Below are 17327 nucleotides of genomic sequence, written 5' to 3' on the forward strand. Positions count from 1 at the left end.
CACTGAATAAAAAGGTGTTAAAAATTCATTAACTGGATTCCTCAGTGCTCCTCCATGCAATGATCTGCCTTAATTGCCATGGAGAAATTGCATGATTTTCATCAGGTAAATGGGTGGCCTGGGAAATCCCTAAATAAGGAAAGGGATGGCCACAATGGAATGACACATGAAAACTAAACTCAAAGGGAGTATTTTCAACTTTCTACTGAAGATTAGGTGCCCAAATAAATGAGATACCAATTATTAAATAGTTAATGAAGCCCAGTTGGTAGACATCCACAGTGAGCTTCGTGTCTTCCTCACATGCATTAAAAAGCCATAAAAGCTAAGATTAAATACAAAAAGAAAGCTGTTCACAATAAGACTGAACAAAGGAAGATGTGAAAACCAGGGTCTGAATGTGCAAGAGAGGGAGCTCTCAAAAATCCGAGTCTTGGCACACCGATTTTGCATGAAAAAAATCACCCATCCTTATTAGTTTCTGGATATCATTAACCCAGGAAATAGGGATTTTTTTCTGCTATTTAATTATTTTTAGTAGTCAAAAAGACTGTTGCATTGCTGTTAAAAGTAACAACTTTCCCAAGGCCAGACATGGCCCTGAAGAACATGAGGTATTCTTGCCTAATATTTTTACTAAACTGAAACATCTTTTAGAAATACACTAGTGAGAACCAAAGGAAAGAAAGAAGAAAATCACAAAACCAGTATTTAAGCCACTAACCCAGTTACAGCCACATAGAAACCCATTTTCATCAACAGTATGGAAATATGTAGGAGTGTTAGAACATTCTCTTGGGTGAATATTGTTTATCTGCTGTTGTACATGCTAAAGAGTTTGCCTCTAGCATCAGCTGTGTAATCGACACACTCTCTATGAAGTCTACACAGGAAAAGGAAAACACAAGCACAAGCCTCACAGCTTACAAAAGCCTTACACATGGCTAAAGTTGGAGAAAATTACAACAAAAATTCAGCTAGCTCAAAAACTTGCTAATGACGCGTATGTATATCCCTGTAAGAAGCAGCATCAAAAAGTGTGGGGAAATGCAGTGAATGACGCTAAATACTGTGATACCACTTATTTGCAGGAAATGGGGAACAATATGTCATTTAGATCTTAAGTTGAAAAGGAAGCTTATGCAGAAGGGAAGAACTGACACCAAATTTAGTAAAACTAGACAGGTGTGACAGCAAGCTCCCACATCCTAGAAAACAAGTGCAACCCATACATATACAAAGGATCAAATACTGTTGATTCCTTTGCCTCTTCACAAAGTTGTGCAATTTGCTTTTCAGATCCTGAGAATCAGAATCTTCAAATTTGTGTTAAAAATTTCTGAATTATTTACAGGGCCTCAGCTTTAAACTGATAGAGACACTAACCACAAAATTAAAAGCAACTGCTTTTTTCCAACACAACTGCCAAGAAAGAAATCTCAATTTCTGTGACAGCAGCTTCATCCCTCAAAATGCCAGCAGATCCATACCCTCTGGGACTATGAACATGGCTCCTCATAACCTGCTAATTCACCATATCTCTGTATTAGGAAAACCATACTTTTTGACAGCTGAAATTATATATGCAGAAGTAATTTCCCTAAAATGGCCATCAAGTCTTTTTCAGTAAGATCATAAAATGCTTTACAAGAGAGCAAACTGCATACCCTTCATGCCTCATGTCCCAGAGAATGTTTTCTCTGCAGTAGCTGCCTGACTGTGCTATTGCACAACCCATGAGCATTTACTGCCTTATGCAGGACTGACACAAGAAACACTAAAATTGAATATACTACAGAGTATACAAAAAATTATAAATGTTCATAAATAATCAAACTTCTTTTCACCTCAGAGCAAATTACCACTCTATCACCACAAAAATGAGGAAGTTACATTTGTGGACATGTAGTTCTAATTTTTCCCAGCAAGGCTACTTGTGTGAACTAAGTATTCCAAAAGCAGGCAAGCTTAAAACCCCCATAAATCTCAAAAAAACGTATCTTAACTGACATTCAACTGCTGGTACTCTACCTCACATATGAGGAAGACCTTGACACATTTGGGTTCTTTTTGTTTATAATTTCCTTGCATTACATTAACATTTTGCAGCAATATAAACTGCCATCTCAGGTGTCTGAAAGGAAGTTAAATTACTCTCTGAATTGTATTCACCTATTGCAGCTCAAACTCACACTGGCACTTTCAACCTCTCCTCCACCAGTGTTAAGCCCTTTGGAACAAAGGGCTGTAGAAAACCAGGCTTTACTTTTCAACCACCATGAAACCATGTAATCAGCATTTCCATCATGATTCCTGCATCATTTTTATATGGGTTTGAAGTCAACAAATTGGTTTCTATGGTACTTTGCATGAGCTGCCTTTAAGCTGCTTTACTTGAGATCATGCAAACCAAAAGCAGAAAAAGAGCATGAGAATACTCTGGAGGCCTTTGTTGTTTCTAAAAGCATTAACCCAAATGACAATTCCTCTCCTTCAGTGAGGGGAAAAAAAAACCCTCCCACCAGCTGGCAAAGGTTTTATCCTTTTCACAGTAAACACATATAAAATGAATAGTAGAGAAAGAACAGGCACTATTAATCTTTCATGCTCAATGTTCAAAGCCATCAGCATACCTATTTTTACATTTTCAGTAAAATCACCTCACCTTTTCAGTAAAATCATCAAGAATACCATTAATGAACCATTACATTTAAAAATATAGGGTATGGATGGAGCTGTATAAGCCTATAAGCTGCATAACTGTATAAGCTCTACTTATACAGTCAAATCATACCACTGGATACACTCATCCTCTATATTTAGAGATTTCCTAATTCTGCACTATGTAGCATCTTTCAGATATCCAAAGCAGATTTCAGGAAATTATATAGTTTAATTTGTAGAAGAAATACTCTTAGCAGTTAAACCAGCATCTGACAGTGCCAATCAAAGAGTCCTTCTTTCAAGAAGGAAAAAAAAAAAACCACAAAACCACTAATAGTTTCATTACAATTCTTAAGTGGCGTTTTCTTGTATGCTACAAAAACCACATATGTTTTACATTGACACAGAACTTCATGCCTGTCTTCCAAAAGGTTAGTTTTGTCCAGCAATCTGTACAAGCTTTCTTCTCCCTACACAGTTTCTCATTATTTCCTGGCATTTGCCCTTCAGTACATCAGGTCATTCAGGCATGCAGCTGTAAAGCATACTAAGATTCATCTAGGGAGAAAAAAACCCAAAGTATTAGTCCACTCAGTTTCTCATTTACTAGCATTATGCATTATTTCCAATATCAAAAGACAGAACTACTTATTCAATAACTTGGTTTTACTGGAGTTGCTCGAGTCTACAGGTTCCTATGACCCAAAGAAAAGACTCACTGGAAATCAGTATTTGTTGGTTCCACACTGACCTACTTCTTTTCTGTGGGCTTAGTAATATCAGTTCCACAATGCAAATGCCTGCAATATAAATTGACAAACTCCAGAAAGATGCCACTTCTCACACACCTGGTTATCTCATAAATGCCAATAAGGGCAGAAACTGCAATTATTTGTTAATCCTAATATCTGCTCTCAAAAAGTGTAATTTTTATTACAGCCATAAAAGCACAGGACTGATCTGCCTTCATCCCTGTATTGTTTTGATAGGCCTTCTCTACATTTGTTACACAAATGAGTCTAAATCCACATGGGCCTATTCTTCCAGCCTAAATCACTAATCCTGTCATTAACCTCAGAAAAATACACTATTTTTATGCTCACTAAGCCATCATTTAGCACAACAAAGATGCTGCTATTGTTCTGCACAACTAAGCTTCATGTGTTTTTTTTTTAAGTTGCTGTAAAAAAAATCACTAAAAAAAACAAAACCCAAAACTCAAAAAACATCAACAGAAAGAAACAAAAGAACTCTTGAGAACTTTAAAGTACCAAGGCATTCTTCTCTTGCATTGTTCAGATTCCAACATTAAGTAGTATGTTAAAGATAACCTGTGCCAAAGGATAAACCTTTTTCTTTAACACAGTAAGATGCATTTTTGACACTGCAAACAAAACAGATTTTAAGAAAGAGTACAGAATTAAGTTGAAGGTCTTGCTTCTTGGTAATTGCACTATATATTTTACATCCGTATAATACAAAGACCCAATAAAAGCCCAGTTTTTATTCACCAAGATCCAGATGCAACATTCTTTATTTCCTTGTTAACAGTAGAGGCTATCACACTTCAAACAGGATCTGATCCAAAGTCCATTAAAGAATTTCCATTGATTTCAACAGGGCTTGGACGGCAGCCATCATGCAGGGAGAGCCATTCTTTGCGTTCAAACACCAGTAGCTGTATCAGCTATAATACTGACACCACTTCTCATGATTTCTGAATTCCACAGCTTTTGTTCTTCCTTAAAACCCTTAGCTCATGCAAGCATCTCAAAAGCAAGAGAAAACATCCAGTGCCTAAGTTTCTATTCCTCATTTGCAAAGTTAGTCTTCAAAACACAACCCTCAGAACAGAGTGAATTCAAAATACTAAATACGGAACTATGAAATTAGACTTCAATACCACCTCAAGATTATCTCTGAGAACTTGTGGTAAGCAACATGACTGAAGTCAGCAATATTCTTGCCCTGAACTGAAGTCTTCATGATTATAAAGAAACCACTTTAAAGCGTATCATCTGTACATATTTAAAAGGTTTTCAATGAAAGATTCTGATATCTTAGCTAAGCATTTCATCTCATCCTTACTTTTAAAGCAATCCCTGAAATAAAATTACAAACCCTTTACCTACATTTTACTTCTCTTCAGTCACTGCTGTACAGATACCAAGCACTAACACTGACTAACAGTATTTTATATGCAACATTTAATGAATACTTATTTAAAAACATGCACAAGGAACAATATTTCTATGAGCAAGAGCAAGTGAATACTCATGACATCTCCTGATATAATGCAAATACCAGTATTTGCCTAGTTTCATCATTCCCTTCCCGATTTGACCTTCAAAAGAATGGGAGTGCCACTCAACAACTGAAAAGTCTTTCTTTTGTTTAAAGGTAGTATTGACATTGAACAAGACTGGGCTCTCAGCCAGGTCTGTTTCAGGTATCAAAGATGAATGGGTCTGTAATTCTACATACCGAGTTGGCAGCTTCTCGAAGTCCACATCCAGAAACTGTTCATAGCTAGAAACAAAGCTATCCAGCCACAGCTTCAGGTAATCTGGATCTTTCTGCAAATAAGAAGAGAATGTTAAGCAATATTGCCCTCAGGAAAATCTGTCAACAACTCTGAAAAACTAACTTGAATGGAAAGCTTTCCTTTAATGCTTTTCAATGGGAGAAAGGAGGGAATATGCAGATTTTCAGAATTAAAATTTAAAACCCAGTGTCCTTTTAAATTCTCAGCCATGTGGTGCTGATGTGACATTTTAATGTATTCATTAGTTCATGTGTTTCTACTTCCTGGTACCAGTGCCAACCAAAGCATTTTAGCTTCTCCCCTACACACAGCCAATCTTTACATACTCTCCAGAGTAATACATATCAGGTTTACAAAATTACTAGTATATTCTAGTCTAGATAGCATAAATGTTAGTACACCACATTCTTTATGGTTTATAAAATTAAGAACTCCAATGACAATCCTAATCACAAAATAATTTGCTTTTTGCTTCAGCCATTGATCAATATGGCAGCTAGCAGCAGATCAGAGCCAGACTGAGTGTTCCAAGAGACAACGCAGAACTTGTGACTTGTATACCAAATATCTACAAAACAAGATAAGAATTTAAATTTAGACTTCCTAGTTGTTCTTTGTAGAGTACACAGACTCTGTTCATGACCAGCAGTTCCTCAGGGCTGGGCACCATTGACAGAAGGGAGGGTAGATACTAGACCACTGCAAGTCATCACAGGAAAACTCTGTCAAAACATGCCATTTGAGATAGTGTCATTTTAGAAGTCAAGCTGCTTAATTTTCAAAAGCAAGCTGCCAGACCACAGGTAACGTATTCCTCCTCAAGGACTGTACAGTCACAGCCATTAATACACACCATGCAGTCCCACATTCTATGTTATAAATAATCTTCAAAATAACTTTCAAATATTTGCCTGAAGCATTACAGATTTTAAATTGCTTCTGATATGCTCCAAATTTTATAAAAATTTGCAAAAGGCTTCTTTTCGTTCATCCTTCTCGTTTCCCTTTTCTGTATCTCCTTCTTTTTGCTTGTTGCCTTTATGTTACCACAGATACTCCCTAATAGCCAATTATTTCCCTTCAGTGTTAAGACCAAAGATTAACCTCTGAATAATTAACACACACAGTATTCTGGGGCTATATCAAGCTAACAGAAAGAGTTGCCAAGACAGACTGTCCGACAGAGTACTGTCAGTGCAAAATTGGCAGTACAAAGGAGCCTCTGGAGGGGAAGGCATGCAGAATAAAATAAAAATGGGAATCCAGAATCTGAAGTGCTGCAAAATTCTTCTCAGAGCATCTTCCCACATCTTTGAAGACATGGGAATCCCTTTCTCATACTAGACTTCACCCTTCCCCATACTCTCAAAGATCACTCCTAACTTAAGCAAGAAGTGTCAAAGATACCCTGACACAATTTACCTCACTATCACTATTAATTATATATGAAATGCGTTCAGATACTGTGACAACAGCTGTCAAATAAAACCCTCAGCTAGATACATACCTATTTGCTTTCACTGCCTTTAACGCATATTCTTGTTTATTTTTTCTAATTGTCTTATTTTTCCTTCTTCCACATTAGTCCCAGTTTCTCCCTCATTCATATTCTTTCTTCCTCATCTCCGCTTTATTCCCTTTCGTTTTTTTAAGTCACCACTCCTTTTCTGTCAAAAATTTGTCAAAAAAATATTATGCCCTGTAAGTGCAGTGTAGCCTTGTCCTCATGCTTAATAGGTATAGAACTACCAAACAGTTATCTTAGACACACACCTAGTAACTGCCTTCGGGATGCAACCACAACCTACAGAATGAAGCAAGCTTTGAGATAGAGTATAAATTCAATGCTTCCAAGCCACCTCCACAGAATTAGACAGATTATTTCAATCAGGTGAGTACAGAATATTCATTAATTATTCAGAGATAAAACACCTTGAAAATCAAACTAAAAAATGGGCAAGAGGTAAGACTTACTAATACCTAAAAAGAATGGGCTCAAAGTAGCAGATGTTGTCTGCCGACACTAAAGCTTTTAAAAAACTGTTTCATATTTAAAGCTTTAGCATTCTTGTAATTCACAGCAAGTTACTTTAGCCACATACAAACTATTTCACAGCATCATAAAGATGAGGAAAACCAGGATATTTTACCAATTACAGTATAGCTCAGGCTACAGAGGACAAAACAATACCATCCATAGCAAAGTAACCAACAGCAATTTTGCCATATGCATGGTTCATGTCCCTAATGATAATGTGCAAAACTGAACATATTTGACTTTTACCTGTTGAACAAACAGCTTTTTCTTGGCATGAGCAAGTTCTCCTTGAAATGTAACATGAATTACTAAATTGATCCTATTCATATTCCCAAACTAAATTTGTTACCACAGGTAAGGCTCGCAACTAGCTGTTGACAATAAACTTTTGTAGGAAAAGTCAGATTTTCTTGGTCGCGTATCATGAAGGAAGTTGTGCAAATAATGTCATTATGAGACTTAAAATTGCATTAACAAAAGACTGTGAATGAGAGGAGAGGAATGGGAGGACAAAAGACAAAATTAGATTAAATGCCTGCTTGCTCATTTTTAATAATATAGCCTAAATCAACTTCAAGTTTAAGATTAAATTAAGCCTCCTTACCCTTAAACTATAATGCCTTTGCAAGACTGTTAGTGCAAGAGAGAAGACTGGCAGACAAAATATGCAATAGAAAGCAATTATGTAGATGGCAAGAACAGGGCACTGATGTTATAAAAGGCTAAATGTTTTTGCTTACCTGTAGCGCACATACTACTCAATTCACTTTACCACTGAACTCCTCCCAATTCTGGTAAAAACCAAGAACTGTAGTATTGTTTGATCATTACTTGCAGCACAATATTTAACTCCCTTGTACCTCAATCCCCTGCCAGCCTATTAAATACATATTATTCCGAGCTATTAAAATAATCAAGCTTTGATATCAAATTACAAGGTAAAACTACTGGAATGTGCCAGTAGCAAATTGCTTACACAACAGTTGACTCATTCTGAGTCAAATCTAGGGATGCACATCCAGGCAATAGCACTTGGGAAAAAAAAAAAAAAAAAAGAATAACAAAATTATCAAGGTGAAAAAGCAAACAAGATCGCTTAGCAACATAAGAAACACTAATAAATAAATCTCCATTATAAACCACCTAATAGAAGAATGCCACCTTTCCAGAAACAAATATGGAGACTTACAAACTAAGAGTACATCATTCCAGGAAAAAATGACCCAATATTCAACAGGTTTGCTACAGACACATAAATTATTTCAAAGATGTTAGAAACTTCAGTTAAAATCAGCTTTCAAACTTTGAATCTGGCCCAGGTTTTCTGTTTTCTTTATTAGCAGCAATCAGCCCAGATCCGACGCACCAGTCACCTGTGGAAAGCTACAAGAAATTTAAATTTTACTGAAGCAGTTTTAAGAAAGGAAACTTACAATGGTACATGTTACCCATGGCAAAGTATACAAATACGTCCATTCCTAAAACATAGCTAAACACACACCTTTATGAAGACCAGCCTAGAGTGTTTCAGATGCATCTTATACTTTCCTAAACCAGAAGAGCGTTGGTTGAGGATAAAAACTGACTTTTTATATTGGTTTACATTTATAATTTCAGAATTAAACCAGACAGTAGTAATGGGTATCAGCTGCTTCCTGCACCATGTACACCGCAATTATCCTACCCAGCACCTTTATCTTGAACTGAACTTTTTTTTGAGGTCAGCTGCTGCCATCTAATATGAAGTTTACATTCAGTGGATTTTAGAATCAACTGAGTTCCCTCCCTACCCACTTTTTCAACTATTCTCTTTTTTCCCATGACAGAAATGGTAAAGCACATTAACAGCAGAACACAAATTGACCTAATTTCAACATGAACATATTTGTGTTCTTCAATGCCAGATCAATTTTCCGAGCCAGTATATGCTGCAATCCAACAAGTATCTGTGTTACCACATGGCAGAAGATAGCATTCCATGTGTACCACAATACTACAGATCTATGTTGCTACTAACAGATGTCTGAACAGCAACCCCAGCTCCAATTGATACTCTATAAATTGTTAGCTACTCCATTGTATCTGAAGTCCTCCTAAGGAAGCAATAACTTAGCCAGACCATAGTAAGGCATCTTAAATGCTCAGATGCCTTATCAGTAAAAGCCATGAAACCTGTGGAAACCTGATTCCCCACTTTCATAATTTCCCTTTGTTGTCATTCTGCAGACTAGTAGCTGCAACCCATACCCCAGACAACAGATCCAAGGTGTTTTCTGTAGTGCTGGTTGAAGACATACCATCCTTTTTGGTACAAACCAATATACGTTTTTATAATACACCACAAGGATAAACTGGGATAAACCAATTTTAGGTTGGTGCTCTTTCCCAGCCCTTCCACACACAGTCTGCAGACATGCCTTATGAGATCAGCAAGAAATGCAAAGGAAACATTTGATTTGTGCAAAGCAGTAAAAGCAGAAAGAAGCTAAATGTGGTAATAAAACACCTGTCACCAGTTACAGGTTTCCAATCACTAGAAGAAGATAAGAAAATGTTGATTTTCTAAACCTTGCTGCCTTCTAAGCCACAAGCCTAAACTTTTCATTTATTTTATGTGAAACTTGCCTTATGCCATTTGGTAAATTCAAAACAAATTTCTTTATCTTATTTGAATAATAATTCATATATGGAGACTGCATGCCTTAATACTTCTGGAAGATAATTTCCACAAGGATTAAAATTCCAAGAAGCTAAAAATCCAACTTAGTTTAGCCATTTTACTATTTCTCTTCAAAACAATAAACTGAAACAACCAGAGTTTTGACAGGGCTATTTTAAGAGAGTGTCGTTGTAAGGATACGTGCAAATCTAAAATAAATAAATAAATAATTTAAAAGGTAAACAGTCCTGTAATTGATATCCACAAGTCCGAAGAGCCTAAGCTTAGGCATCCGAGCTCAACACATTGTAATAAATGTCTGTGAAACTGCCATAGCAACAGTTATTCACCTGCAGTAATGAAAGAAAAAAATATTTTAAGCCTATTAAATCAAATGTAGATCAGAGCACCTAAAAGTGAAAATACTTCCTTGTTCTGCCTTTCCTTAAATACTTCTGGTTTTCTTAAACAAAACACACCCAAAACCAAACAAAAAACCCTGAACTACCAGCCTTTAAGCCTCCATTTTTATAACATCCTCTTGGCACCATAATAGGTGTCATAGTCCTTTACATTTGGAAAGGCTGCCAGGCCCAATTAGTATTGCGCTCCTAATAGGAACACCCCTTTCCCCCTACCTCCTCCCAAAAAAGCAAACAAACAAAAAAAAAAACCCACACTCAAAAAAGCACAACAACATGAAAAAAAAGAAAAAACAAACCTAAAAATCGTCATAAAATACATCCAGGAGAGGCTGGTTCATTTGTTGTTTTTTTCTTAACTAACACAGTTAATACTACACTAGAAAGTTAAAAAAAAAAATTGCTAAATAAAATATGTCTCTTAGTGTACAGTATGGATAGCAATACTGTGGCTAAACACTGCCAAACATTATCAAATTTTCCAGGAAGTCTACATTTTAACAGTTGCAATATATAAACTCTAGCAAGGCTACCCTTAGACTTGGTGGAACTGAGAAACGAGCTCTCAATGCTAACACCAACTTTAAGTTTAGCTACACTGAACCAAAGCCAATAGCAGAGAAGTTTAGTCTAACACCTTTCTGAAAGATACAACATTCTCTAAGGCAATGAAGTAAAAAGAAACTATAAGCAAAAACTACATTAACTTTGGACAGGCTCTTGTCTTTGATGTACTAAATTATCTAGAAATTATAATAGCTTTCTCTACTCTTTATGAAGACGGATGAAATGATTCACAAAGAAATGTCCTGTCTCCCCCCCCCGCCCCGTAACTATTTGCTTATACAAGACGGTCAACAGGAATTTTTTGCACCAATAATCACATTTTTAAAACTCGTAACAAGCCAGACAGTTTTTAATTCTTACAGCTAAGTTAAACAAAAACATCTTACACAAAACTGGCATTGAAATCCTCCCACTGAAAGTGTTTAGACCCGCACCTGTAGAATACAGGCAGCACATTCACCCAAGGTTTCAAATCAGTATAAGTGCTGCTTTTAGATTTAACCATAACTTCCAGCCCTACTAACACTCCAAGCAAACAGACACAACTGGAAGAGCAAAGCTCAATACAATTTTTATAGCCACATCCAGGAAGTATTAGTTGTTAAAACAAAAGCTGGACCCACCCGAGGCTATTTGCAGCATCACATTCCATGCTCCAAAGGCAAAAATTCCCTGCAGAGCAGTTCAGAGTCAGACAGGGAGACAAGATCGACTTGTTTAACAAGACAGTTGTTTGAAGTCGTTAAATTTAACATCAAAAAGCCAGCCTGGTCTGACTACTGTGCATAGCAGTCAGTCAACCTTCAAAGTGGATTTCAGTTTAGAAGCACTACCATGAAATCTCACTGGCACTAGTATTCCGGTAACTAATTCCCCACCCCCAAGCATTATATTTAAAATAAGAACAATTCCTTGGTGTTAAGGCTGAATTAGACCTATCAAAAATGACATCAGGAAATTAAACATCAAATACTACTGCACTTAGATCACCAGTGAGTTTAATAGTACTAAAACTAACTGAAATAGTCTGCATAATACAGAACGGTTGATCATTTCTCAACACTGAAATAAACTCTTTGTTGAGGGATTACAAGGTTTCCTTTAAGGGAGCTTTTTCCTCTTCATGTTTTCAGACATAAAAAGCAACATTTTCAGCATAAAATCTCCTAGGAGCCTTTGTTCCAAAATATGCCAAAGTGTTTATACTTTTCATGAACCTTTAAAATCTGTAAAATGCCAAAATAAAACCTGAAAAGCCTCATTATAGCAACAACAGAGTTAGAATTAATAAAAGCTTTCATGATAAACTGCCTGAAACTGGCTAAATTGCCTTGACAAATTCAATCAATTCTAATTGTCAAGGGAAACACCTTTGGGCACAACTTTTCCCTTTGACCGCAATACTAATTTCTGAATCAGCTGTTGATCCAAAAGAAGGAAGGCTCCCAGCAAGTCATTATAAACATCCTTTTCCAAAATTCACACAAGCCTTCTGCTCCATTTCTGGAATTAAAAGAAAAAGGGGGATGTGTTTCGCTTTGTAAGTGCGAGTTGCAGTGAAACAACAATAGAAACAACTATTTTGGGGCAAGTTTAAAATCTCCATTTGGCATACAGATTTATACCAAAAAAAAAGCCTATAGCTGTCAATCACTATAAAATTTAACTCACAAACATCAGAAGTCAAAATCAATATACTTTCTCTCTTTTCAAAGCGAGGAAAATAATTATAATCTTCCCCTAATCTTCCATTAAGGCCCTAGGTTAAAGTAAAAGCCCATTATGTGAGAGCTGTTATTTGATTTCCTTTCTACTTCAACTCCCCAACAAAACAGGGAAAACAAAACTAGTTTTATTACTAAAATGGAAGGAAAGCCTCTATTTTTCTCTCTTGCTCCTTTTTTGCTGTTGTTTTTCAATGACAACACAATTACAGCCTTGTAGCTTGGAACTGGCACGTGACTGATGCCACCCATAGGATGAATCTAGTTAATCTAATTTCAATGTCTTCACATTTGATATAAAGTGCCACTTGGCAAGTTCCAGGTACAACCCGATACATAGTATTTCAGCCTTTTAAACGCTACTGCACAGGGCACTTACCAGGAATATTATATTCTATTAACATTCACTTTTTCCATCAAAGTTGAAATAACAAACCAACAGTAGTAAAATCTGGAAGCTGAATTTTATGCCTAAGGGAACAAGAAGTATCTTAACTCCAAGAAAACTAAAATCACATGATGTCAAAAGTCTACAGTGCCAAGAACAACCTAAACTTAATGAAAATTCAAACTATAGTTTAGGGGAGGTTTAGAGTTTAACACTTGATTGCTCTGAAACTCGAAGTTATGTTGCTGTTTTACATGAGAAATGGGCCAAGTTTTAGCTACAACACACACGAAGACTGCTTATGCACCATCAAGTTTCTAACTTTGTGTGATGTAGAAGCTTAACACAAACTGAAAGGAAGGGGAATGGTGCTACAACAGTAAAACCAGACTATTATTTCACCCAACCAACAGCCAAATATTGTCAAGTGTTTCAGCAGATAAAGGCAGAGAATTTGTGTACAGCTTGCCAAAAAGTCACCCGTATTTGTTTCAAAGTGTTATAAGATGACCATACACCAAATTTAACTAAAGCAAGTTTTTCTTTCTTTAGCTATTAATTTCACTGGTTTTGTCTTCTCAGCCTCACCAGGCAGCTGAACTGTACTGTGAAGGTATAAAAACACCTCACCTAAGCACATTTTTCAAAAGCCCCTTAAAAAAAAAAAAAAAAAAAAAATCAGACTCCAAAACTGGGCATAGCAGAATTTGTGTTACTTGTTCAACTGCTGTTTAGTATCCCTTGCACTTCTGTCAGTACAGATTTAAATGATTAGCACACATAGATATTGAGGTCAGATTTTGGCAAATAACACCACTGTCTTTATATCCTGCTTTATTTCCAAGAGCTTTAATTTATACACAACAGCTATTAAAGGACTATTCTTCTCATCATGGTATTTTCTCTCCCCAATTCCAAGTTTGCCCTTGAAAGGACGTGAACATTACATATCTAAACAAAAACTGGTTTGGTTTGGTTTGTTTTTTAACTAAATTATGGAACATCAAATAAAACCTTTTCTCTCCTTGCTTCTCAGAACATGCTCAAACATTTAGCCTACACACCCCATGAAGCTTCAGCCATTTATCAAGAAAACTGTCCATTCCAGCTAGTCCTAAATTCAGCAAAAGCACATGTAAATGAATACCAACTTTCGCATAGGTAAGTGCATTACACAATCATTCACTGACAGAGCTGGTAAGGCGACTTACAAGCAGCCCGCACCTAACATAACCACTTTCTACAAAACTAAGATTATGTCACTGGAAACTCTGAGCTGATACCCCACATATACTGTCAGTTAACGTTTCCACCACTCTTCCACAGAAGCCAAGCATTTACTCTTACTGCATGATGCTTTTAGGAAAAGCAGTGTCAATAACTTTTAAAATTGTTTTGGTTCCTAAATTCTCCTTCCATATTGAAAGTGAAAACTGGCCGTAAGCCATATGAAGGTGCAATGTTTTCCTAGAATTATTATTTATTACTAATACTAACAGAATAATCATGCTATCTTATTGACGGAATCTGACTCAAACCACTTCATTTTTACTTTGCTTTTAATAGATTTTTCTGGCATTAATGTTAAATCCTTTTTTCCAAACCTTTCCAACCTCTGATTTCACTTCTTTATTATTTTTTTTAGATGTCTTATGTGATACTCCTTCAGGCTCTCAGTCAGGTTCTGGTGAATGACAACTGACAAGACAAAGAGTACCAATTCTCCCTACATTAATAATTAAATGCAAATTCATTCACTGTTTTAATTCAGATTTCAGGAATATGCCCTCAAATATTTGGATTCATCCCTATTCCCCCAACTTCAGTTTAAAAGCCAAAATTACTCAAAATAGTTATTTAAAGTGTATTTCCTATGCCTAACTGCTACCTATTGAATAATTAAAGGTTTAGCATCTGCTTTGATTTTATGCTCTCTTTGTACTATGTAAAAGTAGTACTTAGCCATTAATTTATTTTATTTTGTTTTAAAATATGCTCTGCTTTTAGATACTGGTATAACTAGCTATTCTTACACTTAAATTTAATTCCTAATTTTACTTAGCCATAGTTAGCTGTGTTACTCAATGGTCAAACAATTATTTAATGCCACTTACTCCTAATGCTTACTATACATGCAATCCTCAACCATAAATCAGAGAAACAGATTGTCATAAATGCTCTAAATATCAGAGGAAACATCAACACACAAATATTTATGAGTACATAAATCTAAGAGCTAATGTTTAGATTTACAGATGCACAGGGGAGCCTTAGTGAGATGTCCAACTTAAAACAGCATTTATGGTGAGAGAAAAAAAAAAAAAAAAAATCACTAAAATACAGTTTTAATTTCTTGGTGTTTCCATCATATCTCCCATTCTCTGCTGCAGCCTCACACTTACTAGAAGATAAATTGGAAAAGTTAGCAGAACAAATGATTTCTTTTAAAAATAAGATGTTTATCTGTACTGTTGAGACATGTGCATGTTTTGGTGGTTTTCATTACGTATATTTCTTTCATCAAGAAAAGCTCAGTAATTAAAGAAGCTCTTCTCTCTTCAGTAACAGCTGGTTAACCTTTCTGAAGCCTGTAAATATTTTAACAGTACCCACTGACAAATTGGGATTCAGGCATTAAACTACAATGCTGTTCAACAGGCAGCTGGCAAGCCTTTCTCCCGTTTCCATATTACAGCACAAACATACTGCACATTTGAGTTGGTTCTCCAACATTTTTTTATCAGAACACATGCTATCCCTGGATCTGAACCACATGACCAAATTAAAAGTGCCAGAGCTCAGATACCACACAACAGCCTTGTGTTTGTTAAATTCACTCTAATATTAGTACATCAACACTCAGAACCAACAGCCTGTGTTTCTAGCTTTATGATAAATCATTCCATTTAACAGCCATTAGATTCTTTCACTTCTATAAAAACTTGATCTGGAATACATTTGTTGGTATGTTCAGAACTGATGTTTCTCATTAATTCCACTTAGTTTCTCACTAATCCACAAACCTGTGGACATGTAGGAATTTCAGTCTCATGCTGAACACCAGTAAAACCCCGAATCTTAAGAAACAAAGCCTGGACAAACCTCAGATACTTCTTTACCTAAAAGTAGCAGCTACATATAGGTATTGCCAAAGATGCTATAGGATGGTAAGAATAAAAAATAGTTTCTATGTAGCTTTCAGAATATGATGGTTTTCTTACATCTCTGTCTCTTAGATTTATCTGCTGTCTCATTTCAACCTGAAGTCTGCATTCTTTGTGGCAGAGTTGCTGTTCTGTGTCTGAACAACCATCAGCACAAGGTCGTCCCTTGTCCACAATTAAGGAAGGTAGTGGCTACTACAAGTTAAGAGACTGATGTCTCATATATACATCAGTTATTTATATGAAAAGTTCTATGTTTGTAGATATCAGAATTGTGTTAGTTCTTGAGCTATGAGACAGCTCTGTAAATAGCAGACAGTAAATTCAGAACTGAAGTGCAACTGTTCTTGTTTACCTATATCCATTCTTAGTTCAGCATCTAGTAAATAAAGACAAAGATATTTCACCAACACATGGCCACCTGTGACTTGTGACATGCTCTTTTACAAATTACACTCCCTCAGAATACAGGGATTTACTTAAAACTATGGGCAGAAAAGTTATTTTGACACAGCAATTGTTTAATAAATCTTCATTCACAAGTTTTAACAGAGGCATGAATTTACATGATAATTGTGACTTACAAGAAACCACTTTTACTGAACACTTTGTTTGCTCAAGTATTCATCTAGCTGTAAATTGAATACTTCTTTATCTAGCATAACAAAGGCAATATATAGTTATGCAAGATGAATCGTTGACAAATTAGCAGTTGCACAAGAAAGAAAACAAGTGCAAGCCAAGTCAAGATGAGATCATATTTGGGATGCAAAGGTCAGTGTTTCACACGAGGCTCACAGTTTCATGTCAAAGATTATATTCTTGTTGAATTACATGTGCTTCACCATAACTGATCCTAATTTTGCTAAAACCACATTTCTTTGAGAAACACAACTACTATATCATTTAGGTGAACAAATTCAGTTCAATCATATTACTTGAAGCAGCCCTACAATAATCATGTCTATAAGCTGATCTGATCATAAGCTTTTTTAGCTTATTTACAAATACTCTCCAATTTTATACAGGGACAAAAGTTAAAAACCCCTTACAAGCAAAAACTCACATTATTTAATATAAACTGATGAACCACCCCTTCGCCCTTACGCCTTTGAAACCCCACTTTTAAGGCAATTGGGGATTTTTTTTCTTTCCT

At 35.9% G+C, this 17327-nt stretch overlaps 1 protein-coding gene across 5 annotated transcripts in view; it reads right to left on the reverse strand.

Annotated features, from left to right (window-relative positions):
* NBEAL1 (neurobeachin like 1) overlaps positions 1-17327 on the reverse strand; it is a 79318-nt gene that overhangs the window by 57023 nt on the left and 4968 nt on the right. For all 5 annotated transcript variants that reach the window (XR_009968902.1, XM_062640645.1, XM_062640643.1 and 2 more), the window contains exon 3: positions 5149-5240. Coding sequence is in view for 4 of the 5 variants with exons in the window: in XM_062640645.1 (XP_062496629.1) it covers positions 5149-5240 (92 nt within the window). In the remaining variant the exon portion in view is untranslated. The remainder of the gene's footprint in view (positions 1-5148; positions 5241-17327) is intronic.

This window comes from Pezoporus occidentalis, unplaced genomic scaffold (genome assembly GCF_034315485.1).
Source record: "Pezoporus occidentalis ecotype Australia unplaced genomic scaffold, CSIRO_AGI_Poc_V1 ctg66, whole genome shotgun sequence".
NCBI lineage: Eukaryota > Metazoa > Chordata > Aves > Psittaciformes > Psittacidae > Pezoporus > Pezoporus occidentalis.